Here is a 17,273-nt window from a genome sequence, read left to right as displayed (position 1 = left end):
TTAGACACTGATTTTCAGTATATTAGACTGTTCTTTTGATAATGGTAGCAATTATCCCTGTTGTTTATCCAGATTCCCGATGGTTAATTTTGACTCGATCGCCGAATGACGAGGACGACGCCATGTTTGTTTATAAACAGTGAAAGTAGTCCTACTTGACCTTTGATATTTGCATCTCTATCCGCATATGACCCCAACGGATATCGTTTTTATCCGTTGGCTTTATCCTGCCGAGAAACCTGCCCATTATATGATAAAAAATGTTATCATGCTACTTGTTAGAAATATGGTGTCTATTATGACCTGAATATCCAATTTTGCAACATGCTTAGTGTACTGTACGTGCGATATCGCGCATCTCGCCAAAGTGACAGATTGACTTTCACAAACGGGAGACTAAGGAAATTTTTTTTCTTGCTAACAGTATCGGATGGTCAGGCTCAATGACTTGGTTGATGCATGTCATCGATGCTCATGATGTTAATCACTGGATTGTCTGTGCCAGACTCGATTATTTACAGACCACCGTCATATAGCTGGAATATTGCTGAGTGCGGCGTCAAACAACAAACATATACCTTCTCGCATTTGTGAGGCATCATTTCCCTTAATGTCGAAGTCAACTACTCTTTCACCTCACTAATAACAGGCATTAAGTCCTGTCACTTATCAAAAGAAGTACGTCATTACTGCTGGCATGTAACATGTCAGCATCGATGTGCCTATTTAGAGAAAGGAATACGCACAATCTGAACTGCCTTGTCAGCAAGACTGGGTTTCTGAATGGGCGCAAATAGTGATTCAATTTCCTTACGCGAAACACTTGTTGACATCACGCGATACTTTGACGCTCTCGTGTGACTTGTGACGTCGTCTTGACGACGAACCTAACTTCGGATGTAAATCGCAGCCATTGTTGTTGTTTCGTCTGCTCATCTCGTATATTTGCGCTCATCTGCTTGATAGTCAACGATTCTTACGTCTTGTGCACCATGAATAGTTACGTTCAAGGTTTGTTCTTTCTGTATTTCCGAGTAACTCAATCTTTCTAATTCAGTCTTATTTCATTAAATATTTAATTCATTTTGAAACCTGCAGCAAATGTACCAATCTGTGACAGCTATTCTGTTTCCATATTGTAATTGACTACTGAACATTGTAATATTCATGGCATTTCTATGCAGACATTACATATTTTAAAGTCACATAAAGGGCCGCTCACAAGCCTTCTACGGCCTGCCACGAATGTGACCGTTTTTTTGTTTGTTTGTTTTTTGTCAGGCTACACATTTCTTTGAAGGAATGTCTTCTACAATTTGCAAATCGTTTCAACCAAAATATTTAATAATTTTTCATGTCTTGATAGATTTGGATCTTGTGGTTCGGTTTCCTCTGAATTTCGCCATCTGGGCCCCTCCTGCTCCACGCAAAGTAGGTGGCAATGGCAGCTGGAGCATATCTTCCTTGCACATTCGTAGATTATAACTGTCATGCTCATGTAAATGTCCTCTAAAAACTCTGCTTTATTCAGACGAATCGGGAATGTCTTCACGGACTTCATCCAGTATCCCCATAATTCCTTACCCTATTTCAGTCATCTTTCTAACATGTCAAACTATTTCACAACCCTCATGCCTTTTCTCCTACTCTATCACTGTCTACTTATCTTCCCCTTCCTATCAGCATCCTAGTGTCCAGACCCGACCCTTACCCCTCTCAGATCTGCCCACCCCCCACACACCTGTCTCCTCTCCTGACCCTGTCTCCCTGTCAGTGTCCGTCCCCATCCCCGACATCATCTACCTGGACGACAGTCACTTTGTGGAAGTCCCTCTGGGTGATGACAAGGAGCCCCACTCCACTGTGAGGGAGTTGTTATCACGTGTGGCCAAGTTTTTCAGGAGAGTGTTCAGTGCTGGCAAGATGGACGCTTCTTAGTGGCATCTTGTAACCCTGTACATAATCTGAACAGTCACAAACCTTTGGGCTCTGGTTTACTGTGGGATATTTTCAGATATAGAGACACATTAAGGACCTTTTGGATGTTTTACAATGTTAATGATCATAAAATAAATAACATTTCTTTTCACTTGGGTTTTACTTCTTCTGAAAGACCTTTCGGGTTGGATAGCCCTTATTATTTCATTTTTGGACATTTTCAGATCAGACTTTTTGGACTTTTAACCAATAAAATATGTCTGTTTCCATTTTGAGTTTCTCTTGTTTCACAGGATCTTTGGATGTTGACATGTTATTATTAATTACTAGTAGGGTCTAAAATTTTCAAGATGCTATCTGGCTGAGTTGGGTTTTGAACAGTTATATCACAACATTTCAGCTCAAAGTAGTAGGGGTCCAATACAAGGTTGACTGTAGATCTTTACTCCTTTCATAAATCCCACAAGCATAGATTTGACCCAAATGCTTCTCAAATCTGATTTGAACTCATGACCAACAGATTCTTGAACACCTTAGACCAGACCTAGGCACATTTAATCCGGTAATCTGCAGGTCCTTATCATATTTCCTAAGTGACTAAATTAATGAGTGAGTGAATGTTGTATAACACCACAATCAGCAACTTCCCAGCTAGATCATGGCTGGCTGTGATTGAATCCTGACCAGTCAAATCAGATACTGCAAGAGTGAGCAACCAGTGATGTATATTGGCACTAGCACGCTGCGTAAGTTTATATTCATACTCGCTGTCATCTGTTCTATAGCAAAATGTTGAGATATATCAAGAAATCATGGTCTGTTCTTTCAACTAATCAAAGAAATTAACAATAATTTGTTCAGTTTTCAGTTTTAATTGACATTTTCCATTGCAATTCATGTTTCTTCACTGTTCCATGTCATAGACTCATAGTTGTGAAATTGCACAAGCCAACATGAAAGTGTTGCAACAAGAGTGATTCATAGTGATAATATAATCATCAGTTGTAACTAATTGCAACTAACGTTTCAGTCTGGTTTCATAGCAGATATTAGTACAGACTACTACTAAATTTTTACTTAACTCAGGCTTACATTGAAAGTGTATGACTGTACCTGTCGTTATTTTCTGTTCAACACGTTCATTATTTATGTTCGCATCGAGCAGTTGAAATTAATTGTTTCTAATACATCATGTTAAAGATTCTTAAAAGGTTTTGGTCAGAAGGAGAAAATGACTTCATCACTTGGCATAACTTCAGGAGTCTTTTCTGTGATCTCATGACTAAATATATTAAAACTTCATTGAAAAAGGAACAACTGGCTCTTCTTAACAATATTGTAAAATAACAATCCTTTTCCCCCCATACAAATTTATATATTCATGTAGAATTCCTGGAGAAGACCAGACATGTGCTGGATCCATTTTTATTTTACATAAATGTGTTCAAAAATCATATGTATTTTCACAAATAAATAGAAAGCTTTGAGTAAAACCTCAATTGCTCAAAATATTATCTGGCGCTCTGTTAATATTTCCATAAGGGTTTGTTTTTTGTTTAACACCGTACTCAGCAATATTCCAGCTATGACGGAGAAGACCAGACATGTGCTGGATCCATTTTTATTTTAAATAAATGTGTTCAAAAATCATATGTATTTTCACCAATAACTATCTTAAAGACATTTGTGAAAAGTAAAACAAAATAAAAGATAAGCTTTATAGACAGACATCTTCCAAGATTCAAATACTAAACAAGCTAAAGGCCTCAATATTGAGACAGCACAAACCAAAATAATGGTGATTGCTAACAATTGTTCATGATGTAGCATTTCAAGGGATGAAAAATATGTCAGCACTTCGAGTGAAATAAATACATTGCAGCGAATATCCTGCAAATTTGTGTACAGGTCCCATTGTTTTGAGCATGTGACATGCTTATCACAGGTTTATTTCTTGATATCCATATTTTGTACACCTTCCTCTAAGTTCTTCTTCTTGTCTTTGCTCTTTTTCTGTTTCTTATTCTCCTGTTCTTCAATTGGTGCAGGTTTCAAAAATGGTATCTTCTCTGCATATACTGAAACAGAATTCAGTACAATTACAAAAACATCAGACATGCCACAGACTCATTGTTTCCTAAAATGTCCAAAGGAATTCCAATTATGATCTAAAACATGCACCAGTGCCATCTATTATTGAAAACACGAAAAATTCAAATTTGTGTCCAACTTGTCCACATTCAATATCCCTAAGTTTTATTTTCCATTCATCCCCAATCCCAGTGTAATTTGTGCTGCTTTCTTGGGTTAGACCTGATTAGACTGTGGGTACTTGAAGATTACGTGCTCGTTCCTATTATGTATTACAGCAATCATAATTGAGTTATGTGGCACTTGCAGCACGTTAGGTGTTGTTATTTCATCTTTCTCGGATGTCATGAATGAAAATCATGACAAGCAAGAAGCAAAAGTCAAAGTCACCTTCCCCAAAAGCAGTTCAGCTGTTGATAATAAATTATACAACAGTCGTAATTCTACAGGCAGACCTAGATAACACTGTGCGTCCCAGAACAAACTGAACAAAATGTAGGATATAGCCTGCATTGTAAACACTTCTTACTGAATCGAACTTACTGAGAAAAAAAGGACTGAAGTGATCATTTGGTGGAAAGCTTAATGTTTCTCCTTGTAAACTTACCCTCTGGCATAAACCGACCAAGGACTTTGGGCACAAGAACTCCGTCTTCCGTCTGGAAGTTTTCTAAGATGGCACAGATGACTCTAGTCGTGGCACACATGGTAGCATTCAACATGTGAACATAATCCACCTGGAAAACACCAGCACTTATTCCTTAATACAGAGCTACAGATAAGGTGCGTATTTGCTTAAAATAACCCCAAAACTATTCAAAACCCAATTCCTTTTAATTAACTTGCGTACAGAAACACATGCATTAAATGAAAAACTTTTTGAAAACAGCACATGTAAATACCCAATGAAGCTTTTTTAAGAAATGCCTACAAGGCAGCTAATTTCCGAAACACAACTACAGGCTAATTTACTTTCCGAGTCAAGCCTATATTTAGAAACGTTATTTACATCTAAAACATTATTTCATTGTTTTTGAAATCTCAAAATGCTTACTTATTTTGGGCAGGCCCCAATAGAGTGTTGAATAGATGAGTGAAAAAATATTGGTTACTCAATGAAAAATGTAATAACCCAATTTAAATAGAAACCTTCGAGTAAAAACTCAATTGCTCAAAAGGTTATCTGGAGCTCTGTTAATATTTTCGATAAGGATTTGTTTGTTGTTTAACGCAGCACTCGGCAATATTCCAGCTATATGATGGCAGTCTGTAAATAATCAAGTCTGGACCAAACAATCCAGTGATTGACATCACGATCATTGATCCACGCAATTGGGATCAATGACAGCACCAACCAAGTCAGCTAGCCTGACCACCTGATTCCGTTAGTCGCCTCTTACGACAAGCATAGTCGCCTTTTATGGCAAGCATGGATCTTCACGGGTATCCATAAAGGAAGAAAGATTGAGAAGAATAGCTTTCCAGTACTTTAATAATGGTGATTGGTTAGTTGAAGCAACAAGACGTTACATGGCTTCATTGCTGAGAACAATATTAGGTAACAAATTGATATTAAGTTGGGTTTGACGCCGCTTTGAACAGTATTTCAGTTATATTACAGTGTGTCAGTATAATGTGGGAGGAAAGCTCGAAGTGATGCGTGTCTCGGACATTTAACACTTTGGTGATATGCACGGGTATGGTGCTGACAAACCTAGAAACATAAGTTCTAGGATTCGAACCCATGATCATAGGTTTCTTGTGTACCCATTGGACACAACTCCGCCCACATATTGTGGTGCCTTAGACTGGGCCACCCATGTCCCCTACAAATTCATAAAATTATGTCATTGTAACAATAGGTCGACTTGAATTAAGTTTCTGGTGGGGTTGACATGTACGTTTTTCTCCTAGTAATACATATACATATAATAACAAACTCAGAATTACAATTGAAGCAAGGGTCCTTCTCAGTGAGAATCTTGGCTTTGAACCCAAGATCCTTAAGGGGAAACAAAGCCTTGTCTTGAATTAAACTATACATACCTGTACAATTCTGCAGCTTATGCTGCGTATTATGTTAATGAGCTGGGCTGTTTTCATTATTGGAGGTCAAAGGACAGTACTTGCTAGTGTCTTGTACTGAAACATGCTAGTAGTAATGTCCTTCAACTCTTACCTCCTGATTCATCTTCTTGGTCTGACCAAATCTGATCTTGAGTCTCCTCGACTGGTAGTCTAAACAATTTGAACATGACACCAGCTCTCTAAAGGCACCTGATCCTGGGAACCATGCCTCTAGATCCAGCTTTTTGGATGCAGCATTGTTCAATTCACCTAAGGATAATAAAAATTCAATCATATAAGAGTCTTCTTCCTCATAAAAATGCTGTTAGGAATTTCACCTCAAGAAAAATGACAAATTCTACAAAAATCAGTAGTGCACAGGAATATGCATGAAATAGCATGTTCTGATATACATCCTACCTGAGACAATGTTGACCACTCGGTAGGGGATGCCAAGTGATTGTGTGAAATCTTCAGCATTCTTTATCATTTCATCAAACATCTCCCAAGAATAGTTTTCTTTAGGTGAAGTGATAACAAACTGCTCTACCTGCAATGAAAAGACATTGTAAAATATGTGAAATAGTAGTGTAACGATACAGCGATTATATTATTATATTGCGATACGAGGACCACGATACAATACATCAATTTACGACCCCTGTAGAGGCACAGTAGAGCACTACATTTTGTTACAAGTTTTAATATATTGGTGTGAAAATTAGGAAAATCAAACTATTTTTTACATTTGTATACTTATACTGCTATACTCTTCAATGCATTTACTGTTGATTTTTGACATAAAGACGAAACTGTGTGAAGTCCAGCTGAAGAAGAAGTTGTTCCAACTAGTTGTGTGGCTAATCTCATCACACAATGCCCACGGAAGTGATGACCTCACAAAACATCATATTAATGCTTGATCATAACATCTGAAGACATTGTTGGGAGGCAGCTCTGCGATGGGTGGTCCACTTTAGATGTAGTAATGCAGGATATGTATACAAATGTAAAAAATATTTAGATTTTACTAAAAGAAATTAATCTATCCTGCATTACTCCTTAATGCATCTGAATCAGATGGTATGGAGGTGAGCATACCTTCAGCTGTGATCCTCTCGTCAAATCCCCTTGTCAAATGTCTGTCATAGCATCCTTTTGTGATGATCATTACTGCCAGAGGGAGGACAAGTGTATGAGGATGTCCAGGCAAAGAACAGTAGTAGAAAACAGTTTATTCTTGAATCTAAACTGACTTACTGAGCCAATGCCAGCAGCATGTAAGCCTCCTTATCTGGAATGCAAGCAGCAGAAAGTCCGGCTCTGGACTTCTGGAGAAGTTAATGGTGTTGGTGACCTGCTGGGCAACCACTGAAGGACCAAAACTCTGGATACCTTCGACATCTTCCAATTCCATGTCCCTCAGGTTGTCGCTGGCAAAGACTGTGTTGAATCTCCAGAAACATCCTTCCGTGATGGATCTAATGGAGCAAATGCTGTGGACAGCCATCATAGATTTGACCGCCCTGATATTGTGAGGTCACAAGCATGAAGGATGACCGCTCACAACCACAAAAATATTGTGCTATGACTCACTTCTGTCTTGGATTCTTTCTTCTTTTTTCCTCAGAAAAACCTTGTCAAAGATCCAAGTAACCATCATGACATCCTTTTGCGATGATCAGAAACCAGGAGACCACTCCTGCCAGAGGAAAGATGACAGTATGGGGATTGTAGGAAGGACAGGTAAAAGCCTGCAATAGAAAATAGAGTATGCTTAAGTCTAAGACTTCTTAGTCTATCTATCTGGAAACTTCCCATCTGGCATGTGAACACTGTGAGATATGGAAAAGGTTGGCTCAGGTCAACTGGAGAATTTCAATGGCGTCTGGGATTGGTGACCTGCTGTACAACGACGTGTCCATCAGGTGATGGCTTGCAAAAACTGAGTAAGGTCTCCATAAGAATCCTTCCATGATGGATCTGATGTAGCAATTGCTATGGAGAGTCATTGTTGAAGAAACCGCCTGGGACTTGTGAGGCCCTTGGAGTATGAAACAGCAGCCTCCTACGCCTGAACGATGACTGCACGTAACCACAAAGACTAATGTCGTGGATGTCCCGGAGACAAGGATGAAAAGCCGTTTCCAGGCACCACGTTGAGTCTTAGATCGGTGGATAAAAAACCTGTGTATGAACTAGGCACTTGTGCCAAGAGGAAAAAAACATCTTCTTGATGAGCTTAAAGAAGGAAGCTGAGTGGAAAGGCTCAAACGAAGGACCACACAGAAGCCTGACGGAGTGAAGCAAAGCTTGCTGTTTGGGAATCTTAGTCATTTTACAATCATCTGGAACTGCCAACACCGAGGTAATGGCCACTAGGTAATGACGGTGCTTCCCCCGAGTTGTTGTTTGCTGCAGAGGATCAGAAGGAGTTGAGAATGAGGGGATGCTAAAGTGGGATCCTGATGTTTCTCCTTGCCAAAGATTTCAAAGGAACACCACTTGTCATCATAAACAAAGTGTCCCCTGGTTGCGCAGACACCAAACCACAGTGATATTGTCTGTGGATATGGCTAACTTGGCATTCTGGAGACAGTTCTGGCAGTGGCATATAACCAGAATGAGCACTTCCAGCTCCAAGTTGTTTTGAAGCCCTGTGCACTGATCGTTGGACCACTGCCCTGAGGTTGTCTGGACCTTCAGATGATCCTTCCAAACCTGTAGTCAGGCGTCTAGGAACAGGCATGAGGTTGGCGCTATCTCTGTCTCTATCTACCACAGGAGATAACGTAGGAGGTAGGATGGGTAGGCCGACAGTGACCAACAGATCCTGGCGTCTGATGAACAGAGCCAAAGCTGTTGGATTGGGCGTAGCTGGAGCTGTTCTCTGGACATCAGATCCTGCATTTTGCTGGAGACGAGGTTCAAGCTCAACACACTGACAATCCACTGTGAACTGTGTGGTAGTCAGACAAGTGGTGTTCCCGTGTTCTGTGTAGAATGTGTGATGTGGCTGGTGGAGGAGCAAGTTGATCTCTGGAATATTTGTAATTTCTTGTCCTGTACTGTGAAAGATGATCTTGAGAGGTGGGTACCACCACATAAAAAAAAAGTCTACGAGAGGACTATTGCCAGTTCTGTGGTCACAAGGGCGCTGTGTGATGGGATTAGCCACACAACTAGCTGGAACAACTTCTTCAGCTTGGCCTCACACAACCTCGTCTTTCTGTCAAAAATCACCAGTAAATGCATTAAGGAGTATCATCATACCTCACTGGCAGAATGATGTGATGTGATTGGTCCATGTGATCTTGATAAAACACTGTGTAACCCCCCTTGGTTTTCTCAGCGGGTGAATAAATCTCTTATACCCCGCCACGAGCAATGCAGGCTACAAGTGGATATGCAAGGCAGAATACATTCCTTATACCCCGCTTAAATGCAAAAAGCCGCACATGAAGCACATCACCAGTGCAAACCAGTGATTCCAATACCAGTACCTGACATGAATATTTTCAGGAATAATATAATCCAATATCTTGTTACTTTCGTTACAGCTTTTACTTTATATATTTTTTAATTACAAGAACCATAAGCATAGCTCTTTGGTACAGCTGATTGCTATTGCAGGATATTTTTTACGTATGGAACAATTTGACCTGTCACTGTAAGGACTCTCCGTGCTACATGAATTTCGATTAGAAAAATGTTATGTTGATATATAATGGTCAAATTGCTACAAATATCACTTTATAACGAGTCAAAGTACAGCATTTATGATATATATTCTGTCAACTAAAGGTTTGTTTCAAGGTGTCAATAGCGGTAATCTGACCCAGGTTGCTGTATATAACTGTGAGTTGTGTGATCCACCAATCACTTCAAACACGATATCTCCTAAATTACTGTAAAGAATATGAAATGAAATTTTGAATAAAATCAATAAAATATTTTACAAACACAAGTCCAGATATACAATGAACATGTATTTTAAAATAAGATATATAATTAAATAATGGGAGTAAGCATGGTCAGTTGCCTGCTTCAGTATGGATTTGTTGACTGGTATTTCAAGGGTTACATGCTCGCAGTGATCTGCTGATAATGTTTTTTTTACGGTTGGGAAACAACATCCTGTCACAGTGTAAAACTTGAGTTTATTAAAAATGTAAGTAAATTTTGGGAGCCATGTGTTACCCTGCTGTAACTGAACTAGTGTATTACCCATAGCCGCAGAAAATATGAGCCAAGACTAGTCCATTTGTCACATTGTCAAGAGCAATTTGTAATATTGCCCTGCTTGTCACATCATCCAGAATAAACAAAATACTTGGATCAGATTGTTAATATCTTCTGAATGAAGTCCCATGAAACCATAAAACCCTTGACCGATGAAGTCAAACACACGACAAATGGGACAATGTTAAGTTGTAAACTTGGCAACTAAATACAGCATGTTAATCCCACCTTTTCAAACTGATGCACCCTGAAGATGCCTCTTGTATCTCTGCCATGTGAGCCGACCTCCTGGCGGAAGCATGTGGAGTAGCCACAGTACTTCAGGGGCAGACTCTCAGTGGGGATCCACTCGTCTCGATGGAATGCAGCAATAGGTTGCTCTGAGGTGGCAATCAGATATTTCTCATCAATAGCACTCTCATCTTGTTTCTCGCTGCCCTTGCTTATTACCTACACCAAGGAAATGGAAACGGTCTTACTGGCACAATCCAATTATAAAACACCACAGTTAGGAATAAAAGTATTTCATATTTCAAACCGTTAATAAATGTTGATCTATTTTACATTATATTTCACCAGCAGAAGGACCACTGGTAGCCCTACCAGTAACTCGAGGACGTAACCATGGCGGTGCTGGCCACATCGGGCGTATCTGCATTATGGTGTGTGACTACAAAAAGGATAAGCAGCCAAGCCTGTCCAGTTTAACATGAAAGCATCAGATGCTACCACTAGAGGGGTTCAGCACTGAAGACACAATGAAGGAAGTATTTGATGACGTTGAGTGGAAAAGAGGTTTGTGTGGTGGGATGTCCCATAGATAGGACAGCCTGCAGACTGTACTCCTCTTGAGCGTCCACTCTGCTTACTCTAACCCCGCCTGCTGAGGGTGTGGCCAAGACATTGACCTTCCAGGTGGCCCTTGAGCTGTTGGACTTTTATCAGAACTGTCATAGCTCAACTCAAGTATGGGGAATGACAGCTCTGCCTGCTAGCTTGGATGCAAATGCATCCACTGCCAAACTGACAGCCTCAAACTCCAACATATTATTGAAGGCACATATTGCTGGCTCCCATATCCGAAATGGGCTCCCCCACTGACATCCAACACATCCATGAATTTTTCGTGAAGAAACCCTGCATGGAGCCATTGGCACTCTAATAATGGAATTTTGAAACAATGGACAGACTGAACTGCCTTACCAGAGGGCGTTCTATCACTTATGTGAACTAAGACCTCTCTCCCAAGGAGTGATTGTTGTTTAGGTTTTCCTACACCTCTGACAAGTCCCTTTACACAGAGGAACCATCCTGTTGCAACAGCCCCTGGCAGTGAAAGGGAAGTGGGATGGTAAAGCATCCCCCTTTTACCACTTGGCTAGGATGGAGATTCTAGCAGACAGATTCCAATCAAATAGAGACAAGGAATTGACTAGGGCAGAGCCAATGTCTTGATGGGTCTGTTCATCGTATGTGAATCCTACCAAGGACACTTCCCTCCAACTCTAAAGGAGGGCAGTGTTAGAACTAAACTCAATAGCTTCATTAGCCTGCTTAAAGACAAAATACCCTTGTAATAATAAAACAATGGGGAAATTTGTACTAGCCCACAGGAATTTGTACTAGCCCCAGGGTAGTAGTTAAGCTTGAATGGCCAGGGGGACCGGCTCATACAAATGGCAAACTGACCCAGTGTATAGCACACCATCTCCCCCAGTCTATTTATTTGACTTTCTACTACCCCACCAGCTTGAGTGATCCTGACCTACAAGTAACAAGTAGACACTGACCTTGTACAGCTCATCATCAAACTGGGAGAGCTGGGCAACCTCCTGCATCACCTCCTTCCTCATGAAGAATGGTGTGTACAGTGGAGTGAAGCCCCGGAGTTGCAGCATCTGCAGGGCATGGTTGATCAGGGCCTGCTCTAGGAAGACCAGGGGGCCCTGGAACATGGACAATTGAACATTACTATACCGTGTATGCATTACTATAGTTAATAATAGTAAAAAGTTACATTATGTACGACTCCTTACTACTGGTTTTTCATCTGTCTTTCTTGTTTCCTCCTTTACTTTTAGCAAGGGCAGGATTATTATCATAATTACTAGGATGGTGATATTTATACAAAATCTTTATCATAAATGGCATAGCAAGAGCACCTTGAGATAGTAGCCTCGCCCACCAGCTGTGACTGTCCCTCTGTCACTGTCGACACCGTCCACCATCACCACCAGATCCACATGGGAATACTTCTTTCTCACTTCTATATCTCCAAATGTACGCTCAATTCCGTTCTCAGCCTGTTCACATAATAAAGATCATATTTTGTAACAGTTGGTAAAACAACGGAAATGATGTCTGTAAAATGTGTAAATATTCTTCAGATATATCCAAATTAAGTAATTATGTTGTGTCGTTGCAAACTTCCCCCTCATCCTATGAAGTGATCCTGTAGTAGTATAAAGAACAATACATATTTTCCTAAACATGCTAAAAGGTCTATCACTAAGTTTAGTCAAATCGAAATATCTTTTTACAATTGTATACCTGCAGAAGTCCTTAATACAGTGGTCCCTCGCTACAACGCCACCAATGGGGTCCAAATAATTGGTGGGCGTTATAGACGATGAGCCGTTTAACCGTGGCCGAGGCGGGGGAGCGCACTCGGCCAATCTCACGATCTTCGCCTTGTCTCGCACATTGCAATGATACAAGTTGTTTACCATTCATAGTGTAAAAATATATATTCATTATGTTTTCGCCAGTTGTTATTATTTACAAGCCTTAACTGTCACATTAAATGTGAATGTAGTCTACTTACATGAAAATATCGATCGATAATGGTAGTAACAGATGCTATGAGTGAAGAGCCAATCACAATTCATTACACAAGTACAGAGTGATTCAGTGGCATTGATTGGTCATGTTGCTTAAAACACGGAAAACGAGAGTTTTGACCAGCACTACGCACATTCATACACATTCATGCAAATATAGATACACATTCAAGCCAGATTAATTGGTTTGATACGGTTACTTGATCCGAATCAAAAGGAATGACCGACGTGTTGTGACAGCAACTACATGTGAGTTGACAGTGTCGCCTCAAATTGGATTGCCCACTAATTAAGAAAATAAACTTTGCTTGTGGTTCTCTTTTATTGCATGCATGTGCTTCTAAGATCAAAGGATGTATAGTGTGAAAAGTTAACTAGTAGAACAATCGTATTTCCGGGACTTGCCTCGGATGTTTTCAAACAGATTTTTAGAACTCCATTCAGCGATAAACGGTTGATTATGCAATGAGAAGCGTTATGTGCAAATGAACAATGAACAACAATACAATCATGGCTGTGTAAAACTCAGTATTAAAAGTGTACATAAATTTTGGGAGCCATGCAATACCGCGTGTAGTAACCGAAGTAGCGCTTTATCGAAGAGCCCAATAGCGAGGGATCACTGTGCTCCTTAATGCTTGCTTTTGACAGAAACAAAGCTGTGTGATGGCCAGCTGAAGAAAAAGTAGTTCACTGGTTGGAACAACTTTTTTTCAGCTAGACATCATACAACTTTATTTCTGTCAAATGTAAGCAGAACAAACATTAAGGGATAATGCAGGATAAGATAAAAAAATTAAAGGATGTCACACAAATGAAATAACCAGAATAAAGGTTACATGACACACTGACCTCATCATTGCTGATAATGCAGCTTTCATGAATCATATTGCCAATTTCCTTCAGAGATTCATTTCGTAGTGTTTCCTCAGTAGCCAGATCAGCATCATTCTTCTTCATGGCTTCATCAATCTCAACTCGTACTTTCTTGATCTGGTTCACTGTCAAACCCTGTAAAGAAAATAAAATTTCATTTAGAGAGCTTAATTACATAAATGAATACACAGATTTATCACCATCAAAAGTTTCTTGATATCTGAAGACCAGATTGTGCTTTCACTGTATTGAACAATCTCCACAATTAGAATACTATACATTCTAAACACATGCTAAAGGAAATGCATTATTTTCACTAAGCAAGTATCTCCATTTCAATCAAGAGTGACAATTTCTACGAAAGAAGAAAGACCAGGGATAGAATTGTTTTTGTTTTCAAGTGTGCCATTTGTTTGTTGTTTAATGCCACACTCAGCAATATTCCAGCTATCTGACTGCGGTCTGATAATAATCTAGTCTGTACCAGACAATCCCGTGATTGATATCATGAGCATCGATCCACGCAATTGGGATACGATGACATACATCAAGTCAGCGAGTGTGACTACCCAATCCTGTTAGTCGCCTCCTATGACAAGCATGCGTTGCTGAAGACCAATTCTAACCCGGATCTTCATGGGTCTCCAGTATAGTAAGCCAAGTTATTCATGCAAATAATAGTCCAAATACTAAATCTAAAATGTACTCAAAATGATGCTAAAAGACAAGCTAGTACTAGTTGTAGAATCAAAGTTTTTTTTAGCACAGACTGTTCAGTCCGCTATGACACAGAATGGTGGAGGGTTGCCTACTGTTAGCTGATCTTGTGTAATACCATCCAGGTTGTCCAGAACTTCTGATGGAACAGCGGCATCATCACCAACTGCTTCCTTTTTCTGTGAAGAGAAATTGATACGCATCAACCAGTGTAACTATTGTTTCTTAGTCGAGATATTTTGTTACATCACCTGATTAAAGAGGTAGAGCTATAAGCATGATAAGCACTAATGAGAAAAACGTATTCATACCAATCTTTATGACGTGTCCATGACATGATCGATACAAAATGTTCTAAGAAATGCAGATTAAGAAACTGATTCTTAAAGTCTTATAATATGTAGGTTTACATGGTTTAGACAATGTCACATATTGCTAGAAAAATAATAACAAAATTAACATGAATGATCATGATCCACTTGCACTCACACTTGAAGTTTTGCTCATGATCTAAAACATGTTCAAGATTGACTGGGTGTTGTCCTGTCGAGTACTACAGAAATAACCCCAGGCACCTTTCAGTACACAGAAACAGAAATAGACTGAGCCACTAGTCTGTTGAGGCAAGTGAAAATTCAGTAAGTTTTAGAACAGTCAGCAATATTCCAGCCATATCACAGTGGAGATCTTGAGAACAGGTCCCCAACAACCTTTGTTTGTTGTACTGAGGTGATTTGACAGACAGGCCGGTCAGGGACTGTGAGTTGGTTGACAGTGTGTCATCTTATCCCCATTATGCGGGGAGATGCTAATATCAACCACTTTTTTTTACAGGCTGCCGACACATAGCTCAAATATTGCTGAGAGCAATGTTTGTCCGCAAACAAACAGTTGCCTGTTAATAAAAGTCTGCTTTAGACACACCAGCATTGGTTGGCAGCATGAGCAATGATCGATGCTGTTGGGAAAGACAAAACAGCAGAGGGACACTTAATGCAGTTTGTCCACTCGACTAACTTTTCGTCTGTCACATATCCATGACATACCATTATACAATATACCAACCTTCATTTTTTCTCCAATAACTCTGCTGCACACGTTCTTGAGTTTGTTCAGCAAATCTGCTCGAAACCTCACTAGAAGAAGAGGTAAACAATCAACATTAATATGTAGACAGTAAACCTGAGAGTAATTTCCTGTTTAATTTTACAAGCTTTTATGTATTATGTATCTCTGAAGGGCCACAATAAATGAGTGATTACTTTTTAATTCTAATTTTGTATTATGACTATGAGGTGGGAGGTATTCTATTTTGTTTAGCAAACTGTTAAACACATCTTAGTACACTAACTGTCAACAGATGTGATTCACCTGAAGCATGAATGTTAGGTAGGACTACTTGCCACGGACCAGTTATTGCCATTGCTGTGTTATTTCTGAAATATTCTGTGTATACAGTTTACTTTAACAATAACTTTGTGAAACTATGAGCAAATGTACTTTTTTTCTGTCTGTGACAAAAGGTTGAGTCGATTTCTGTTATAATGGAATCAGTGAGTGAGTGAGTGAGTGAGTATGGTTTTACGCCGCTTTTAGCAATATTCCAGCAATATCACGGCAGGGGACACCAGAAATGGGCTTCACACATTGTATCCATGTCGGGAATCGAACCCGGGTCTTCGGTGTGACGAGTGAACGCTTTAACCACAAGGCTACCCAACCGCCTCTATAATGGAATGACAGGGAATCAAAAGAGTGGATATAGGACTTTCCACACGATTAACTGTACAAGTTTAAACATCATGAGTATGATGTGATCACGTGCACCTCTGCAGTCATATAAATTACATAAAAAAGAAAGACGGGAACACCTACATCATGTACATATAGTGATTTTCTTGGTGCCGCAGTCTTTTTTTAAGACAATAACAAATTTCTGTGACGTGGAGTGTCCCGTAGTAAGGCGGATGAGGATGGAAATCTAATGATTCATTTTTGTTATGGCCGAATATATTGCAAAAAAAAATCGACTGTATATCTAATCATCCTAAATGCAGATCCTAAAAAGTAATACAAACACATCATACACATTTATTCACGCGAAATTAAGAGCCGGCAAGATGTGTTTCGAATTTGTTAAGCATGACACGAAGAATAGTAACAGAAACTACAAATAATCTTACACAAGATTACAATATTTATGACGACAACTGAGCACCTGTCACATACAGTAAGACAAGTCTCAAGAGGCAGGTGTCAACTCCCAAACTTACGTTTCCTCCATGCTGTGTCGTGGTCGACAACTTTGTCCACTAACGTAACATCTTTAAATCTTTTGGCTTGGTTCTCCTTGATTTTAGCAGGGTTCCCACCCTTGTCGGCACGGAAGAGCTCAATATCTAACACCATGTTGACAAGTTAATCAAGTTTTCACGCAACACCTCGACACCGATGGGCCTTGCCTGTCCGTTTCTCAATATTTCCAACGTGGACTAATACGCA

General features: G+C 39.7%; 2 protein-coding genes across 4 annotated transcripts; one reads left to right on the top strand and one right to left on the bottom strand.

Moving 5' to 3' along the window:
- Positions 1 to 653: 653 nt before the first annotated feature.
- On the top strand, positions 654 to 12,135 carry LOC124136316. Of its 3 annotated transcripts, XM_046502206.2 has the most exons (3): positions 654 to 1,011; positions 1,367 to 1,431; positions 1,684 to 2,055. In XM_046502206.2, the coding sequence occupies exons 1-3, from the start codon at positions 993 to 995 to the stop codon at positions 1,936 to 1,938; spliced, it is 339 nt and encodes a 112-aa protein (XP_046358162.2). In that variant the 5' UTR covers positions 654 to 992; the 3' UTR covers positions 1,939 to 2,055. The 3 variants fall into 3 exon arrangements, 1 of the variants encoding a protein (XP_046358162.2); XR_006861344.2 differs by lacking the exons at positions 1,367 to 1,431; positions 1,684 to 2,055 and adding an exon at positions 10,921 to 12,135; XR_006861343.2 differs by lacking the exons at positions 1,367 to 1,431; positions 1,684 to 2,055 and adding an exon at positions 10,918 to 12,135.
- On the bottom strand, positions 2,795 to 17,273 carry LOC124136315 (serine--tRNA ligase, cytoplasmic-like). The gene is made up of 11 exons (XM_046502205.2): positions 17,045 to 17,273; positions 15,837 to 15,907; positions 14,867 to 14,950; positions 14,031 to 14,189; positions 12,501 to 12,641; positions 12,129 to 12,284; positions 10,567 to 10,788; positions 6,517 to 6,646; positions 6,209 to 6,366; positions 4,637 to 4,766; positions 2,795 to 4,016 (listed from the first exon to the last, which is right to left on the bottom strand). Exons 1-11 carry the CDS (start codon positions 17,178 to 17,180, stop codon positions 3,886 to 3,888), a joined length of 1,518 nt encoding a protein of 505 aa, XP_046358161.1. The 5' UTR covers positions 17,181 to 17,273; the 3' UTR covers positions 2,795 to 3,885.

The sequence above is a fragment of the Haliotis rufescens genome, unplaced genomic scaffold (assembly GCF_023055435.1).
Source record: "Haliotis rufescens isolate VD_foot unplaced genomic scaffold, xgHalRufe1.0.p SCAF_22, whole genome shotgun sequence".
In the NCBI taxonomy this organism is placed as follows: Eukaryota; Metazoa; Mollusca; class Gastropoda; order Lepetellida; family Haliotidae; genus Haliotis; species Haliotis rufescens.
The sequence above is the reverse complement of the archived record's forward strand: the minus strand, read 5'-3'. Positions and strand labels throughout refer to the sequence as shown.